This window comes from Cibotium barometz, chromosome 12 (genome assembly GCF_041138505.1).
Source record: "Cibotium barometz isolate CiBa-2024 chromosome 12, ASM4113850v1, whole genome shotgun sequence".
In the NCBI taxonomy this organism is placed as follows: Eukaryota; Viridiplantae; Streptophyta; class Polypodiopsida; order Cyatheales; family Cibotiaceae; genus Cibotium; species Cibotium barometz.
The window spans coordinates 55,512,680-55,531,566 of NC_141057.1; the positions used below are offsets into that span (position 1 = coordinate 55,512,680).

General features: G+C 49.8%; 1 protein-coding gene across 2 annotated transcripts in view; it reads right to left on the minus strand.

Moving 5' to 3' along the window:
• Positions 1–18,887, minus strand: part of LOC147633605 (uncharacterized) — a 103,895-nt gene that overhangs the window by 72,317 nt on the left and 12,691 nt on the right. For both annotated transcript variants that reach the window (XM_086806734.1, XM_086806733.1), the window contains exons 3-4: positions 2,525–2,582; positions 2,176–2,276 (exon numbers count right to left, since the gene is read on the minus strand). In XM_086806734.1, the coding sequence (XP_086662860.1) occupies positions 2,176–2,276; positions 2,525–2,582 (159 nt within the window). The remainder of the gene's footprint in view (positions 1–2,175; positions 2,277–2,524; positions 2,583–18,887) is intronic.

Here is an 18,887-nt window from a genome sequence, read left to right on the forward strand (position 1 = left end):
ATTTGGAAGGTCCTTGTATACGAGCCCATGTGGCCATAAGAGTGTGAATAATATCTCCCCATATGGTACAAATGCACTAAGTGCCGTATATTTGAGTGCCCTCAATAACCTCTCTGCATTTGGCCTTCCAAATCTGCCAAGCTGTGATACTGCCAGTGAGCTCACAAGTAGTATCAACCCTCTACAAAGGTGATCTATACTGGGTATGAGGTATATCCTATAGCATGCAGCGTTGGGCCACACCTCTGCATATCATTACGGCAGTCTCTTGATCCCTACCCTCAAAAAATATTTGTGGACCACACTGAGTGAACCAAGCAATAGAGCTAAACAGTCGCTCTCCTCAATCTGCACGGAAGTTGAGCTATAAAGCCCCAAATCCTCTCAGGAGCTCTACACCCCCGAATACCTCAAGCTACTTGGCATCAGGGGCAGGCGGGCTCTACTTGACATCTGGGACAAGCGAGGTTTACTTTAAGGTGCACTCTTCTAAGGGTCATTAATTACAAGACTCTCATTTCTCAGGTTTTTGGGCTTTACACCATGGACATTTAAATGGCTCTCCCTAAGATGGGTATCATTCCAACACTGCCAATGCTTAGTACCTCGGTTGTGCATAAATCTGTTGAATTGTGAGATCCCATACTGAATGTCATGTAGAAAGAAAGAAAGAAAGATATATATTAAGCGTCTACTAAAGACCCAATGCCACATGAGCACACTTATCTTATCCACTTATAAGAGTGAGTTCACACACTACTAGAACAATAACCTTTTTAGGGGATGTTCACATGCACACACGTACACACACAAATAGGTGTTCACACACACATGAGACTCTCAATCCAAACAAACCTCCCTTCAGAGTGAAGGTGGAGATGCTTGAGAAGACCTTCAATAGCCATGGTGATTTGGGCTCCGAAATGGAACACATGATACAAAAGAACACAGTGTGCCAACACCTAAAACCATCCTACCAGGCCTGATAGAAGAGCTTGACCACACATGGGAGCCTACATCAGCTTACCGAGACACCCCCCCTTGCTCTAAGCATGGTATGACACAAAATTATGGAGCTTTTTATAAGATTTAAGGCTTATTACAAAGATGGAACACACTTGAAAGACTGACACACTCTCACAACATTTATTACAATCAATTTTGGGGAACCCACAGGGCATACCCATGAACTAAACATTAAATAGGAAATGGATAAATTTTTGAAGTTTTAAAAACTTCCCAATGATGTGTCAATAATGATTTGTCCTTTTGTGTCGGAGTTGCCAAGTGGTTGACAAGGCAGAGGATTTGTAATTGTACAAATTGGGATCTATAGAGGAAAAAACCCAAATTTTCGTTGATGCATTGGCTCCAACTTGATGCAAGAGGCTTAATTTAGTCCCAAAATTGTGGCTGCAAGAGCTTCAATTTGATGATCCTTGTCATATTTTAGAAAACTATCCTGCAAGAGCTCCAATTGAAGCAGAGGGTTGATTTTTTGCAACAAAATCCCCCCAAAAAAAAAGTGAGATGAGGAAAAAGAACTTTCTATGCGGAGAGACACCGAAGCCTTGAGAGGGGGATTACTGCTTTCAGGTCGGAGATGCAAGTATCAAGTGGAAAGTGGCTCAGGTGGAGTAGCTATGCTTTTCAGATCACATTTCTCAAGGATTGTCTCTAAATGAAGGAGGATACAAACGCACAGGATATGTGGATTAGAAGAATTCACATATTTTAATCGTTGCATCTTACTTCCCTTACACTAGGTCACCATACGTCAGTAAGGCAATTAGAGGGTGACAATCATCATTTCCTCCCTTATATTATGATATCATGGCTTCTCGCAGCAAAGACACATCATTCTACTTGGAGATTGCAGTGACATAACTGCTGACCTTTGACTCATAGGAGCTACCCAAAACTCACTACTCTTATAGTCATCTTTCCTCCATCTCCAGCTCCCGTTAAATTTTGTAAGTCCCTAACCCCAACCTGGTAATCTCACAGGGGTCCAGTGGCATGATGCACATGCCTCTGGCATAGCCATGGAGTGGTGTTTTATCCCTTGCAGCAGGCTCTCCAGTTTTGTAGTTCTCATTATCACACAAAGAAATGTAAAAGGTCATGAAGAAAAGTTACATGCCTAATGCAATCTTTAAAATTTGAACTGCTTACCCGACTGGTTTTCTTTCCATCAGAACTTTCTGGCTGTGTCAAAAAGTCCTTCTTCCTTCTTATTCCCTCAAATTTATATGCCAGAACAGCAGAACGAAGAGCTGAACCCACCACACAGGTCAAGTCTTAGATGAACAAGTACGAGCACCTAAAAACACATTCTCTCTCAGCAAGTCCACATCATGTCACACCTGAAATATGGACACTTAAAACATACATAACCTGGAAAGCTCAGGTTATTTCCTAGCATTAAAGGCTTAATCAAACCTACAACACAAAAACGTCACCACATTGGAGGATGTATCAAAAAAAGGAGATTATGACTGGCCTTCATTGATATTCTACATACCATAATTTGGAATCAAGGATTCAGAAGGTACAGGTGCCCCACAGCTCAAGCATAATTTCTGCAACACATTTTCCATGATTCAATTCTTACATTATTTAAATATGGACAAACATTCTTATGGGAAATTTAAGGACAACAAAGCATCACATTAAGGTTAGCCCATTTAACCAAGAAATTTATGTGGCTTATTAAACAAATTCCCCCCTTCAGTTACATTAACCCTCACTTGCACATCCAGCCTTGCCCTCCTAAATCGGACCCCTACTCCCACCCAAGACCTGCAAACACCGATTAAGCTTAAACACCTTAATACTCAGGGTTGGCAAGCTCACCACCACCAAGCTTAAGGCTAGACCAACACCGAGTAATACTGTTTGCCCAAACCTTCACATCCCATACACCAGAGCCCACTATGTAAGTGTGGCTAGAAGACAACCGAGGTCACACTTGGATCTCTTTTCCCTAGAAATCCTCTAGTGCCACTAAGGCAGTGGATTAGAATAAAAACCTATTGTTGGACGAAGTCATAGACCTGGGGATCGGCAATGTAGGGACAAGCTTCTTCTCATGGGGCGCCCTATTCATTGTAGAGGTGCAGGCAAGTCCAATATTGTGAGGCTATCAACGGCTCCCTAACCCTGCCTAGTACCTACAAAGACTGTCCGGTCCATTTGGACAGACATCATTCACACCCTTCGGAGCGATGGAAGCGCCTCACCGGTGACTCAGCCCAGATGCAGCAACACCAAGTCTTCTTGCACACTTAGATCCTGGGTCCCTTCTTCACTCTTATGGACAACGGACTTGTTGGCAGTACAAGCCCCCAATGTGACTTTTCCCTCATGCACAGTGGACATTTTCCTTTTGACTAATTGAAGGATCTATTCTTGGAGAAAAAAAGCACCCAAATCATGGCTACTTGCACACACATTGGTGAGCCCTCTAGGTCTCCTAATTACGTAACCACCTTAGGATGTAGGGAAATCTTGTCATTACACAACACAACACGTCCCTCCTCCGACACTCTATCATAAACCAGGTTAAACTTACTTCACACCTATGTTTGTGCTTTACTCATCTACCATTTCATGTAAGTCGCCTTGCAAAAGAGGGCCACACTGAAAGGAACCAAGATCTACCTAGGAGATGACCTCACACCGATGCAAGTGGAGCACAAACGGGCAGGAATGGTACAAGTGATGGAGGCCCGGAAAGCCGGGAAGTGGGCAGTACACAGAGATGGGCGGGTGATTATCACAGACCAGCACTCTACATGACGCTGTGCAACCTATGGGACCACACTAGAGATTGCGGTCTAGAACTGCAATGGAGCTCTACGGACAGATTGAGGACACATTTAGAGGGCGTGACATAATCCCTTACACAGAGACACACCAATGCCAGAGGAGCTGGCTAGAGGTGAGGGGATATAGATGGGAGTCCGTCAACCGTCCACACTCCCGTACAGTAGGAGGCACTAGAGGCTTGGGAGGAGTGGCCATACTCTATAGGGAGGACCTACAGCATGTGATACAGGTGATCAAACGGGATGAGGATGCACAATTTATATGGGTGAGGATCAGTACACAGAGAGCCCATGACATCTACCTTGTGGTATGCTACTTTGCACCATCTACATCCAAATATGCCACCAGTCGCCCGTGGGGAGTCCCCATACCTGCCACTATATAATGATATTATGAGATTCTCAAAACTAGGGGATATCCTCCTAAGCAATCTCCTCAGCAACTCAGCTACAAAAGCAATAGAACAAGCTGCCAGGTACACCGCTCCTCTGGAAGAAAACAACCAAGTAGGTTGCGACGAGCTGCTCCAAATAATAGTGCCAAACCCAAGTGTTAGAACACTCCCCAAAGTCATATGGCATGTTGCCAACCTAGAGAAGGTATGAAAAAACTCAAAACCAACCAAGATCAGATCCTGTAGATAATCAATCCAGGGAGAAGTAGGCTGCTCCTCACTGGAACCCTCTAAGTCCATCTGCTCAAACTTTGTAACAAGAGTTGCCAAATGCTGAAAAGAAGTATCCTCTCGAAAGGTCGGCATCGCAAGATGTAAAGACTCTGAAGAAAAGATGTGGTCCATCTGATCAAACTCCGCACCATGAGTTGCTAATGTTGTACATAAGCACACTCCACTAAGGTGGGCATCGCCAGATGAAAGGACTCCACATCCCCCTCTAACAAATGATGTCGTCGGACTTGCACAAGCCCAACCTGATTCTGATCCAAATCCAAAAAACTTTGAAAGTACCACTGTGCCCCAGGCACGGTTAGCAACCACAGATCCAAAGCATCCCACCAGGTCCAAAAGTCCATCCTCCAAAACAACAAACTTGCACACCACATCAAACCCAACGCAGAACTGGCAGAGGGAAGGGCATTCTCAGAAGCATCACAAAGAGAAGTAGAGATAGACTCCTCACAACGAGGAAAGGAAGCAAGAATATAAACTACAGTGGTAATAAAGTCCTCAAGTGAAACCGATCCCGTCAAGTGGGAAAGACTCCGTTGGACACCCACACGCTTAATAGCACAACTTTAAAACCACAAATATGAAATGGACAACTTAAAACAACTTGAAATTTAAATGAAATGAAATGGAAAGATGGACACCAGCACTGGGGCCGGAACGGGCCGACCCCCCCCTCAATATATGATATATTTATTGGGAGTATTTAATAAATACAATGCTCCATGGGTTCCAAGAACCAGATAATGTCCATGTACATATGAAAACAGTACCAAACAAGTAGGCTCGAATTTCGATGTAGAAGCTCGAAGCAGAACGACCACTAGTGTGGTCCAATCGCTACGGTCCTGTGCTTTCACTGGACTCCGCGGAGAGCGCCTCACTGGTGTTCCGAGACCACGCACAAACAGGCGCTCTCGTACTAACGCCTGGCTCTCCCGATCTCAGCACCTTTGGACCGAGGTTCGCCAATATAGCTTGGACAACCCGGCACCGAACGGGTGTTGGCCGAGCGGAATGAATCCTTTATCAGATTTAAACATAAAATACTTTATTGAAATCTGAAATTCACTTACTTGTAGATGGTTGATAGAAAACCAATACTTGTGGTGTTTGTGTAGAATATGAAGCCACCCTTGTTGAAGAAAGAGTTGCCTCGTGTAGAACTATCAAGACAAGCACCACCACAAAGGGTACAGCCGCCTGCTGTGAGAGAAGAAGCATCCACTTGCAAGGGCGGAGAGGCCTGACTGCAGCGTGGAGGAAGGAAGCCAATTGTATCCTTCTGTTGATAGTAGCTACTGTGTAGAGGAGGAGAAGGAGAGGTTGCACACCTTGCTTGTTATGGTCGCCTGCATAGGAAAAGGCAGCCGCCTCTGGCCTGTACAGCAGCTCAACCTATTGGAGGTGACAGCTGATAGAAGATGGGTTATCTGCAGATAACTTCAACGTGGAGGTGAGGACAGCGCAGCCTGCTGAAATTCAGCCACCTGTGGGAGCAGCTGCAGCTGTGCAGCCTTGTGGAGGTGACAGCCGCCTGCAGGAGAGGCTGAGGTGCAGCTGAAGTATAGACGGCACCTGTAATCAGCGCTGGTTGGAGTTACGGCTCTGAATATCATCCCTCATAATCAACCCCCCTCTGAAGTGACTCAGCCTCTCCACCTGGATCTCCTCTGGTAGACTGCAGAAGGCCTGCCAGTCTCCAAAACTACGAGCTGGGCCTGCCGCTAAAGGCCCCCAGGCTAGCTGAGGCCGAGAACCCAGCATATGACCCTGCTCTGTGCGAACCACTGGGCTCCAGATGAGCGGCTGTCTGGCCCGCTCCTCAACACAAGGAGGAGGTCGCTGAGAGAGCCCCGGTCTCAGCAGCTCCCAAGCTCTCAGGATACTCAAAGCAAATCTGTCCTCCCATCCTCTACTGAGGCCTGTCCTCCTCATCTCTATAAAGATCCAGCGAATCTCTGGTGCCCAAGTGCCCCCTGCTAGGGGGCGCCCAAGCCTGCAGCCGCTGCAAGAGGAGCTCTTTCCAAGGCTCAGCGCCTCGAAGCAACCCCCGAACGATAAGCTTCCCCAATAAAGCTCTACTCTGATCGACTGGATCTATAATGCCCAAACCTCCCTGAGCCAGCGGAAGTGTAATAACTGCCCATGCAACCTTTGCCCGAGCTGGCTGACCGTTCCACAGAAAGTTCCTGATCAGCCTCTGTATCTAGCTGATGCAAGAGCTCGAGAAGATCCAGCAAGACGTAATGTACCACATGGTCGCTAACAGGACCTGATTTGCCACCACCACCCTCCCAGCCAAGGATAGTCGAGCTGTACTCCAATACAAAAGCTTCTTCCGAATGCTCAGAAGAAGCGGGGCAATCTGCTGCTCAGGTGACAAATCTAGGCCAATCTGGCATCCCAAATACCGCACTGCTGTGCCTGGAGGAATCCATCTAAAACCGGGGTCCGGGCTCCATGCCGGAGTGGGAGCACTACCGATCCAAAAGGCCACTGTCTTGCGCCAATTGATCAATGCTCCCGAAGCTGCACTAAAAACCTGGAGCGACTGCTCTGCCCGAAGAAGATTGGCCTCTTGGCCATGCAAAAATAAGCCCGTGTCGTCTGCAAACTCAGCATCAAGCAGGTCCTCCCCCCGGACTGGGAGCTGAAGTCCTCTCAAACCGACCTCCTCTGCCGTCAAATACATGCTCATAGCCTCCGCAAAGAAGAGAAAAAGAAAAGGGGCGAGGGGACACCCCTGACGGACTGATCTGGTCAGCTCAAAACTCGGCCCCCGTCCTCTTGCAATCAACACCTGGCTGCGAGCTGTGGAATACAGAGCCGCCACCCCTCTGATCCATCCTGGCTCAAAGCCCAGGCGAAGCATAGTGCCCTCTAAGAAACCCCAATCAACTCTATCGTATGCCTTCTCAAAATCGAGAAGAATCACGACCAAGTCCTCGCCAAGAAATCTAGCTCGGGCCGTCGCCTCCCAGAAAGTAAAGATGTTGTCAAGGATACTGCGCTCCTTGACAAATCCTGTCTGAGTAGCATGAATCAACTCCCCCAGGAACGGCTGGATCCTCAAACTCAAGGCCTTTGCTAAGACCTTGTAGACAGTATTGAGGATCGTAATAGGCCTCCAATGCCTAATATCATCTGATACTCCCTCCCCCTTGGGGATAAGATAGATCAAGCCCTCTGAAAAGCTCTGCGGCATCACCCCAGTGTCCAAGACATGCTGAAAGCCCCTGCGGAGGCCTGGCCCCAAAAGGTCCCAATAGCGCATAAAAAAGGCCGGCGTCAGTCCCTCCTCCCCTGGGCAACTATGTCGCGGCAGGACCCTCAAGGCCTCGGCAAGCTCAATCTCTGACAGAGGCGCACCTAGAACTGTACGCATACGGTCTGTGACCCTCCTCTGCACATGGGCCCACACAGTCTGTCTGCAAACATCTCGATCCTCAGTGGCAGGCTCCGCTGAAAGCAGGTCTCTATAGAATGCAGTGGCAATGGCTCTGATCTCCCCGAGCTCAGTAGCTACCGATCCATCCGGTCTACCAAGCTGGCGGACTCCTGCTCGCGCATGACGGAGCCCAGTGATCTCAAAAAACTCTCCAGTCACTCTATCGCCAAGCTGCGTCCACTGAGAGGCCTGACGACGATAGTAAAACTCATGTCTCTGCTCCTCTACCTCTCCAACCTCCTAGCGTGCTTGGCTCAGCTGGGACGCCACCCACTCACATGCAGGCTGCTGCTCCTGTAGGCGCTGTAGCGAAGCAAGGCTACGTCTCAGCCGATGCTCCCGCTCGCGAATCTCTCCCAACTGTGTCAAAGCTGCAGCATGCAGAAAAGAGCTAAGATCGATGAGTCCCTGGGCACACTGGCCCGCTGCATCCTGGTCAGAGCACTGACTATCATGCCAGATCCTCTCAATGTCCTCAGCGAGACTGGGATCTGTAAGTACCCTCTGTGGGATCCTCAACTGCAAGCTGGGCTCCCGTGTCCTCTCCTCCAATGTCAAGATAACTGGCGCATGATCTGAAAATGAGGTGCCAGCGAGAATGCCAACGGAGCCCCCTCGCTCCCCTAACCAGTCGCCCACATAAAAGCGATCAATCCGTGATAGATTAGTCCCTCCCTGCCGGCGATCCGACCGGGAGAAACTAAGACTGTCTTGAGACCGAGAGAAAGCCCCATGCTGCCATGCATCAGTGATCCTCAGTGACATGCACAACCGGTCCCAAGCTGCAAGCTCCGTGCTGTGCACTGTAACATGACTGCCTCCCACCCTATCTGCCGGGTCCTCAAGCATGTTGAAGTCTCCCCCAACACACCAATGTGCGGCCTCTGGCAATGCATCCGTAACCTGAGTCCAGAACTCTGCTCTGGCACTAGCATGATTGGGCGCATAGACGTTGAGCACGCCCAATAGCTCATCATGCATCCTCAGAATGACATACTGTGCTCTACCAGGCACAATGATCCCTCGATCCACAATGGCCTGCCGCCATACATCTGCAATGACCATGCATACTCCTCCCTGTCCACCCAAAGGACCAAACGCTGCAGACCAAAAAGTGTCCCATCTACCAGGCATCACCGAACCATATCTCCGGATCCTTCTCTCACCCAAGTGGTGCTCCTGCATCGTCAAGATATCAATGCTGCCACCAACCAGGCATCTCTGAAGCTCCTGCCTCAAGCAACCACGATAGCGTATAAAATGTGCTCCGCCAAGGCCCTGTACATTCCATGAGATGATCCTCATGGATGCCCTGCTGAGGTGGACGCTGTCTCAGCCGTACGGCGGGCCTTTGCAAGCGGCTTGGATGGAGAGTAGTCCCCATCCGAGCGGCTGCGAATCTGCCCACCCGATGTACTGCAAGAATCCCGGATTAGGCGCCAATGGCTGTGGCCCATGGCGACTGCCTCCCGCTCTGACAAAGCAACCTCGTGTATACACACATATCCAGGGTCGCGTGCTAAGTCTGCCACTATGCGAACGACCAAATGCCGAATCCCTGAGGTATCCACACTCCCGGGATCCAAGAAAAAATGAGCCAACTCCCAAAGTCGGCCTATCACATCTGTCACCTCCAGATCGCTCATGTGATGAGGAAACTCAACTGCCTGAGTCTTCAAAGTACTGAGAGCGAGCTCTAGAGTCCACTCCCGGTCGCAAGGGCCACATAGAGGGAACGAGAAGGCCACCGCTGAGTCTAGTGCCTCCTCCCCGCGGGCCGGAGGTATCACTACATAAACTCGGATGGGTGCTGGCTCATGGGGGCCCTCTGCTCCAAAAAGCCGTGTGAAGGTATAATCAAAAGCCTCCGAGCGCTGTCTAATGCCAAGGCGACTCAGCAGACTGCGGATAGATGAAATCCGTGAAGCCCTAATCGGCATAGGTCTCCTCTGTGATGCTTGAGCGAGGTCAGTGCTCAGCGCTCTCCGGGCTGCAGGTGAACGCCAGGGAACTGCCAGGGCCTCCCGGGAAGGTGAGGCGGGCGGAGGGGGAGAAGGGGGAGGCGAGGGGGGTGGAGAGGGAGCCGCTACCGAAACCGGAGCGGAGGCGGGAGGAGGCGATGGTGGAAGCGAGGCGGTGGGTGGGGACGGGGGTGGGGGGGTGAAGGAGGGGGTGCTGGCATCTCCTGGTCCTCAGTCGTCGCCGCGGGGGTCTCCTCCTGGAGGGGAGAAAAGCTGTTCCTCACGGGAACCCAGTGAGGCTGAGACTGTGGCTGCTCCTGCAGCGGTCTCTGGACGTGCTGCTGTGGCTGTCTCCCTCGGCGGCGCCCTTGTCCAGGCTGCCACTCCGAGGCCTCTGTGGCCTGAGCACGTGTCCCGGAGGCAGCCTGCCGAGCCGAATCTGTGGGCGGGCCATCAGTAGCCTGCTGTGGTGAGGGTCGGGGTCTCCTGCGAGGGCAGGCCTTGGCCAGATGGCCGACCTGTCTGCAAATGAAGCACTGATTCGGGAGCCCCGAGAACTCCACTCTCTGATCTATCCATCCCCCCCCTATCCTAGGTAGCTGAATGACCTTAGGAAGGGAGGAGATGTCAGACACCAACACTCTGACCGAAGGTAGCCCAGCTGCTCTGGCCACCACTGAAGCAGCTGAGGGGCCAGTCTCTAGTACCGAGCCCACCAATGCTCCGAGCCTGGGAGGAGCGGAAGATACTCCCGGCAGAGTCCAGGGAAGCAAACTATAACATGAAAAAGGCGCTCTCCCTGCCCCGCCGCTGCTGGGTCAAATCCATGCTGCCAAGGTCTGAAGAAAGCCCGAGCACCCCTGATGTCAAGGGGACTCATGGCAAGGACCTTGGCAACACTCTGGGCGGCCTCGAACTTGATCTGGTAATGTCCACGGCCCAATAGCTGTACATCCAGGATCTTGCCCACATCTGCAAGAAGGCGGGCCTGAAGAAGATCCCGGATCTCCCCTCTGCTGGGGCGAGTGCCGACTATACGGCAGATGGTGGAATGTGCCTGGAGGCGTTCCACCTCTGCGGCGAGGCTCGCTTCCTCTTCTGGCGAAAGAGAAAGCCTGATGGGGGTATCCTCAGGGGCGGCCGAGGGGCTGCAGAAGAGTCCCTCTGAGGTGGGGCGGGAGGAGCCTCCATCAGAGTCTGAAGCTGTGGGCGAAGGCGGAGCGAATGCGATACCTGCAAGAACCGAGCTGCACGGAGAGGGAAGGCGGGAGGATTTTTTTAATATTTTTATTTTTTTTAAAAAAAGAGAGAGAGAGAAAAGAAAAGAAAGAACCCTAGGGGGCGGAAAAACCAGCAAAAGTGGGGGGGGGGGGGGGGGGTTAAGGCGACGAAGAAACAGGGGGGGGCGGGAGCAACGCGAAAGGAGAGGCGGAGGGGGGGGGGGGGACGGGGCGCTGACGAGGGGAGGGGGCGCGAAGGCGAACTGAAGGGAGCGAAGGCGAAATGAAGCGAAGGCGAACTGAAGCGGGGGCGAAGGCGAACTGAAGGGAGCGAAGGCGAAATGAAGCGAAGGCGAACTGAAGGGGGGGGAGCGAAGGCGAACTGAAGTGGGGGGGCGCGAAGGCGAACTGAAGGGGGGGGGGGAGGGGGGCGCTTCAGCGCGAGAGAGGGAGAGAAAGCGAGGAGAAGGGGGGGGCGCAACTGCGCTGGAAGGCGGGGGACAGGACGCGAGGAAGGGCGAGCAGCGCGAGCAGGGGGTGACGGCGGGAGCTTCAGCGAGCTTTCCAGTGATCCCTGGGTCCAGAACTCTGCTCTGGCACTAGCATGGTTGGACGCATAGACGTTAAGCATGCCCAAGAGCTCATCATGCATCCTCAGAATGATATATTGTGCTCCACCAAGCACAATGATCCCTCGATCCACAATGGCCTGCCGCCATACATCTGCAATGACCATGCATACTCCTCCCTGTCCACCCAAAGGGCCGAACCCTGCAGACCAAAAGGTGTCCCATCTACCAGGCATCACCGAACCATATCTCCGGATCCTGCTCTCACCCAAGTGGTGCTCCTGCATCATCAAAATATCAATACTGCCACCAACCACGCATCTCTGCAGCTCCTTCCTCAAGCAACCACAATAGCGTATGTAATGTGCTCCGCCGAGGCCCTGTACATTCCATGAGATGATCCTCATGGATGACCTGCTGAGGTGGATGTTGTCTCAGCCGTACGGCGGGCCTTCGCAAGCGGCTTGGATGGAGAAGAGTCCCCATCCGAGCGGCTACGAATCTGCCCACCCGGTGTGCTGCAAGAATCACGGATCAGGCGCCAGTGGCTGTGTCCCATGGCGACGCGAGGACAGGCCTTGGCCAGATGGCCAACCTGCCTGCAAATAAAGCACTGGTTCGGGAGCCCCGAGAACTCCACTCTCTGATCAATCCATCCCCCCCATCCTCGGTAGCTGAATGACCTTCGGAAGGGAGGAGATGTCCGGAACCAAAACTCTGACGGAAGATAGCCCAGCTGCTCTGGCCACCACTGAAGCTGTTGTGGGGCCAGTCTCTAGCACCGAACCCACCATTGCTCCCAACCTAGAAAGGAGCGGCAAGTACTCACGGCGGAGTCGAGGGAAGCAAACTGTAACATGGAAGAGGCGCTCTCCCTACTCGGCCACTGCTGGGTCAAAGCCATGCTGCCAAGGTCTGAAGAATGCCCGAGCACCCCTGATGTCTAGGGGACTCATGGCTAGGACCTTGGCCACGCTCTCGGCAGTCTCGAACTCGATCTGGTAGTGACCACGGCCTAGTAGCTGAACGTCCAGGATCTTCCCCACATCTGCAAGAAGGCGGGCCTGGAGAAGATCCCGGATCTCCCCTCTGCTAGGGCGAGTGCCGACGATACGGCAAATGGTGGAATGTGCCTGGAGGCGTTCCACCTCTGCGGTGAGGCTCGCTTCCTCTTCTAGCAAAAGAGAAAGCTTGACGGGGGTATCCTCAGGGGCGGGCGAGGGGGCTGCGGGAGAGTCCCTCTGAGGTGGGGCGAGAGGAGCCTCCATCAGAGTCTGAAGCTAAGTCGAAGGCGGAGCGAACAGGAAAGTCCTGCAAGAGCCGAGCTGCACACAAGGGCGGAGGGGGAGGGCGGAAGGCAAAAACGGAAAAAAAAAGGGGAAAAAACCCAGGGGGCAGAAAAATCAGAAAAAAAGGGGGGAAGGTAAGGTGGCGAAGACAAAAAAGGGGGCCCTAGGGGGGAGACGGGAGCAACGCGAAACAGGGGGCGGGGGGGAAGATAAGGCAACGGCGGCGAATGGGGGGGGCGGGGCGCTGAAGGAAGATGGGAGGGCGCGAAGGAGAGGAAAAGGAGCAGGGGGCGGCGGGCGCTACAGCGCTGGGGCGCGCAGGACAGCCAGGCGGGGGAGGGGGGGCGAACGCGAATGCAGCCGGGGGGGGGGAGGGAGGGGTGAGCAAACGCGAAGGCGGAAGAGGAGGGAGGTGCGCAGTAGCGCGAGCAGGGGGGGGGGGGGAGCGCGAGCTTCAGCGAGTCGTCCAGAGAATGGAATATGTGCATGACAGGTGATGGATTGTTGCTAGACATAGAGGGCTATTGGCCAGAATTATACAGGTTGTATCCAGTCGACTGCAGCAAATCGTCGGGTATTTGTTGAGGTAGCTAGTAGACCAACAGTCAGCCACTTTATATTGTCTTTTTCCAGCCTATAAAAGGCATCTACAAGGTACACTTGCATGGCGTGAAGCCACCGATGGTTCCTCTTCAATAGCATGAGGATTCATCCTCATATGTTCTTGTTCAACCACCGATGGGGATACCAAGACATAAGGGATGGTTGCCTTTTTTGCATAGGCATCCTCGGTGTACGAGCCAAGTATACACATGTTGCATCCCCCGGTTGCATGTGCAACTCTTGAGCAATCATTGCCATGGCATGATCCATTAAAGCTTCAATTTTCTTGGCCTTCAAATGATCATGTACCAATGGATCCTCGTTGCAGTAGAGCTTCAATTCCACTTGTTGTGCAAAAAGAAGAGCCTGCATACGAGTAAGTTCAGCACTTAAGACTATGGACTCATCTACCTGCATTTTCTCTTTGCCACGAGACGGTTGTCCCACATGTTCCTATTCCCTAGTGTGTACTCATGAGTTTTCTCTTCTTGTATAATGTACATAGATAATGAGAAAGCACGGGTGGACTAATTGGGTGGCCAAATGATGACACTTATCTTGCTAGTCTTGACGCTAATTGATTGTAGCTCTGTATCTGGCCGTCCATCTATGGGTGGAGTAGAATGCACTAGAAAAATTCAACTTAGTCCTTGTGACATGTGAGGGATTGATCGTAGTAATCACAACCTTAGGCTAAGCTAAACTTCACTTAATGATGCTTAAGAGATAGACAATTAGTGTCAATGCAATGCAATGCAGCTATATTAGATGAATGGGTTACAATGAGATCTAAATAGATCTATGATGCTGTCCTAGATGAAGATGGTAGGCTGAATGCTGATGATGAGGATTGTTCCTTGCTCCAATGCTGAGGTCCACCCTTCGATGCCGGCATCCCTCTATGTAGGAGGTAGGAACGATGAACTATGTGCTGAATATGCTGGCTAAACTGTTGATCTGCTTCTCCCTTGCTCCATGGATAGAAAATGCTGAGGAGAGATGGGATATCCTGCTGAAATGATGATGTGCTTCTTATATATGATGTTATGCTGCTGGTCGGGCAGATTACTGCTGTCGGTCAGCCTTCTATGTCTTCACGACTACCTAAATGCTTTAATTACCTGTTGTCGGCTGCCACAAAGACCTGGTCGGGTGCTGTCCATACCAGTCAGCTACCTCTTCTATTGCTTAAATGCTTGACTTAAATGCTCTAGATGATGCCGATTCTTTGTGCTCTGCTGTTGGTGCTGTAATCAGCCCCATACCATGCTGCAACTACTGTGAATGCTTGAATGACTGCTATAAATGCCTGGATAATTCTTGATGCTCATGAGTGCTATCTGCTGAATGTTTATAAATGCCATGTCACTTGTACACCGACTGGGTGTGCACATGACAGTCCCAAAATTATCAAACAATGCCCTCTAGAAATGACTTGTGAACTTGGCATCACAGTCTCATGCTATGATCCTAGGTATGCCACCAATCGGGTATCAATGTTGGATTAGCAACGTCCTTGGCAGTTACGTTAGCACTACAAGGAATCAACATAACAAATTTGCTAAAATGATCAACTATCGCGAGACATTGCATGTGACACTTACCTTGACTAGGAGGCAAATATGTCACAAAATCCATATAAATGTGTTGAAAAGGTCCATTGGGAATTGGCAATGGTTGTAACAGCTTTGCCTTCTTTCCATGAGACGCTTTTACCTTCTAACAAATTGAACAATGCTACACACACATGAACACATCCCACCTCATCATGAGCCAATAAAGATGCCGCTCTAACCTATACAATGTGGAGTTAATGCCCCTATGACCACCAGTAATGGCATCATGGGCATCATGGAGAAGAGCTAGCCGAAACTTCTTTAAGACAAAGCCGACTTTTGTAGAAAAGCCAATCATCACATATCAAGAAGTGGCACGGTCTTGTGGCATCCAATGACTATTCCCACTCTGTACCAAATTCCTCAGACTCCGTGTACTCATGCTTTATCTCTATGCTAGCAAATTCCATGTATGTGGAATAGATATGGGAAACAGAGCTCCTATGGCCATGTTACTCGCATGTGTGACCTAGAGTAATGGATCATCCCACAAGGCAAGCGCTACACAAGGAGCCTCATATAAATCAATCTTAAGGTCCTTGAAAGCCTACAGTCCACCTTGAGTCATGTGGATGCACTACCTACGGGTCTTGACACCCTTGAGCAAATCTGTGAGAGCGGTTGAGAATATGTGGATGTGGACAATGGCGAGATCTAATCGGATGCCCTATAAGCTTATGATGTAGTCAAGGTAGTGAACCTCAACCAAATAGAACTCCGATTTCTTTTCATTGACATAAAGCTCATTGCTTTCTCAACAACTCCATCACTTTTTTGACGTCAATGTCATGTTGCTCGATTGTAGCATCTCATAGCCTACATCTAGCTTATGAGCGGAACATTAGGTATTCCTCGCTCGTACCGAAGAACCTGGAAAAAAAAAATGTACCGCTCCCATCAATGTGTTGGGTGAGCTTGTGAAACCAACCCTAGGATTATGTCTGCTCCTACAAAAGAGGCAACCAGAAGAAATGAAGTCGAGAGATAGAGATATTGATTAATTAATGATAGAAATAATTCAGCAAAGGATGATAATACTTATCGTTGAACCCGAAATTTTCAAAGAGTCGAGTCGATTCGAGATTCAAGCGCACCAATGATACTCGTATTCTCCCGGATAATACCGTCGAGAGATATTGGAAACCACACACACTTGCTCGGTTGCGGAAAATTTGTTGAAGCCTTTGATTTGTTCAAAATTGCAAAATGAATTTTCGGGAGCTTTAACCAAAAAAAAAAAAATCCCCCCTCAAGGCCTTGCAGAGAGCAAAAAATTATAATTTTAGCAAATCTTATATACTTAAGCCTTAAGCTTGATTAAGCTTTTAAGGCCCAATTCCCTCACGTAATTTTGCGCAGTGTAGCGTGGGAGAGAAGGAGAGTAACCGGCCAGCCATTATAGACATCTCTGATGCTTAGGCTCTTCAGAATTAGAGAAAAGGTGCTTGAATTTTGCCTGATGCTGATCAGATCCGTACAGTCGGAATCGGGGTGAGATGGTCTGCTTCAGAAAACCACTTTTCTTCACGTGTGCTGAGCTTGCTCAGTCTAGCTGAGCTTACCACTGGTCTTGCCTGCCTTGGCCTTTTGGTTTGGAGTGAGTTTTGGCACATTGTTCAAGTTCTTAAAGCCAAAGGCTCCCATGCTTTGTCCCGTGGATGACCCCGATTGGGTCTAACCCTTGCTGCTTGCATTAAATGCCTAGGTTGTGTAGTCTTGCACTTTCGACCGTTGTGCTTCATTTCGGCACTTTGTGCAAGCATGCGTATGCCCATTCGAAAGTCGTGGACTCAAACATACACACATCCCATTGGATTTACAGTACAAGCCAAATAGAGATTGCCCTTTCTTGTCCTCCTCAGATTTGCACGACTACAAAGCCAAGTGAGTGATCTTGTTGACAAATTAGAGCAGTGGCTGTGCGTTCTAGCGCAATCCTCATGTTTCTATGTTCTTAGTATTCCATGACACAACCTTTTCCACATTAGACTTGCTACTAGCAACAAAATAAGCTTCAAACTAATGAATCCAAGAATACAAGCTGTGGGATGAGTTTACCATTAAGCGTACTAAAAATCACCTTCTTGTGAAGATGAGTCAAGGAAGTCCTGAGTGTTGTCCTCACGTCAAGAGCCACAAGGAATAAATCGTGTTCTGCGTGTCATCTTTGCTCTTCTTTTTCTGCAGCCAACCCTCGGGCTTCCGATTGCGGGCTGCTACTTCAAGGTCTACTTTGCATCCAAAGCTCAAGCTCTTGCATCTTCAACTCATGTTGATACTGGAGCGCCTATTGCGTTAACACTATGTCAATGTTTGTGTTACATTCCAAAGGGTTACATAGTGTGCGGGTTAGCATTGACATCATGTGCAGGACATGTACAACTGACCATGACCATGTACGGCACTTGTACACTCGACCATGACACTCTACAACGGATCCATGGCTGACTCATCCCAAACAAGGACTCAGATGGGGCTAGGTAACCACCATAGACCTTGCACATGTACTGCGCAGATATGTCCACGTGGCATCCACGTGCGGGGTGCATGTGACAGTAGGGGACTTATGTCTACACCAAGAGTCATGTGGACTCGCACGTCATGATAGGGAGACTTATGTCTACACCACCAAGGGGCAATATGCTGGAGATGAGAGGCTAGGGACTTTGGTATGCCCCCATATCCAGATTACGATATTCCATTGGCCTGGAGATGTGATGTCTACGCCCAGAATAATCGTCTCCTATAAGCTAAATGAAAGGGAGATTGTCCACAACACATTCTTGTGCATAGCGTACTTGCATGCTTGAAATTGTTTTCAGGTGAAATGTTTTATTGACTACAAGATTCGTGTGCCTAGTTTACGAGCAAGAGGGGACGCCAACCCATGAACTGTGCGCGTGAATCTCCATTCTAACCTTGCTTGTGGGCTGTAGACAAGCAGATGGTATGCCTCTAAACTCTTTGTTTAGTCATTCAAGCGTTTTGGCTTATTTCTCTCATTGCAGATTCACACTTCATCAAAGTGAGGGCGGACAAATTATAAGTGACTTTGGTTCACACTTCACTAAAGTGTGGACAGCACACGGTTTTTGGACCTTTTATACCTACCGGTTGGCTATGCTATCAAACACGCAGCTTTTTAATAAAGAGGTATGGGCACATGCTTGGGAAACCTCCCCACTTATAGGAGAGGTGTGGCTGAGGTGACCCAATAAGGTATCACTTACCTATTGAAATTGAAACCAATCCAGACCTATGAGAACAAACCCCGGAATGTCCGGGACACCGACAGATAGCACAGTATTGAAACAATCTTTAGGACACAACGGAATAACCATAAACAACACCAAAAAGAACACAGCATTAAGCCGGAACAGCCGGCCCCCCGTAGGAACTGTTTTATTCCAGTAAATAAATTGATACAAACAAACCAAGGTGTGGGTACAGTCCTACACCGGATTTTCCACAAAGCTCAGCAAATACTAAGATCTGGTACCAATCAACACCATAAACCAATGCAAATTAGCCTCGAATAACAGCCCGGTACGGTGCCAAATCCAGCCCAAAATTCCGTGCCAAAACAGCCCCCAGAACGGAGCCTCAAATCTGCCCTAGAGGAGCTCTCAAAACAGTCCCTGAATCTCCAAAACAGCCCCCAA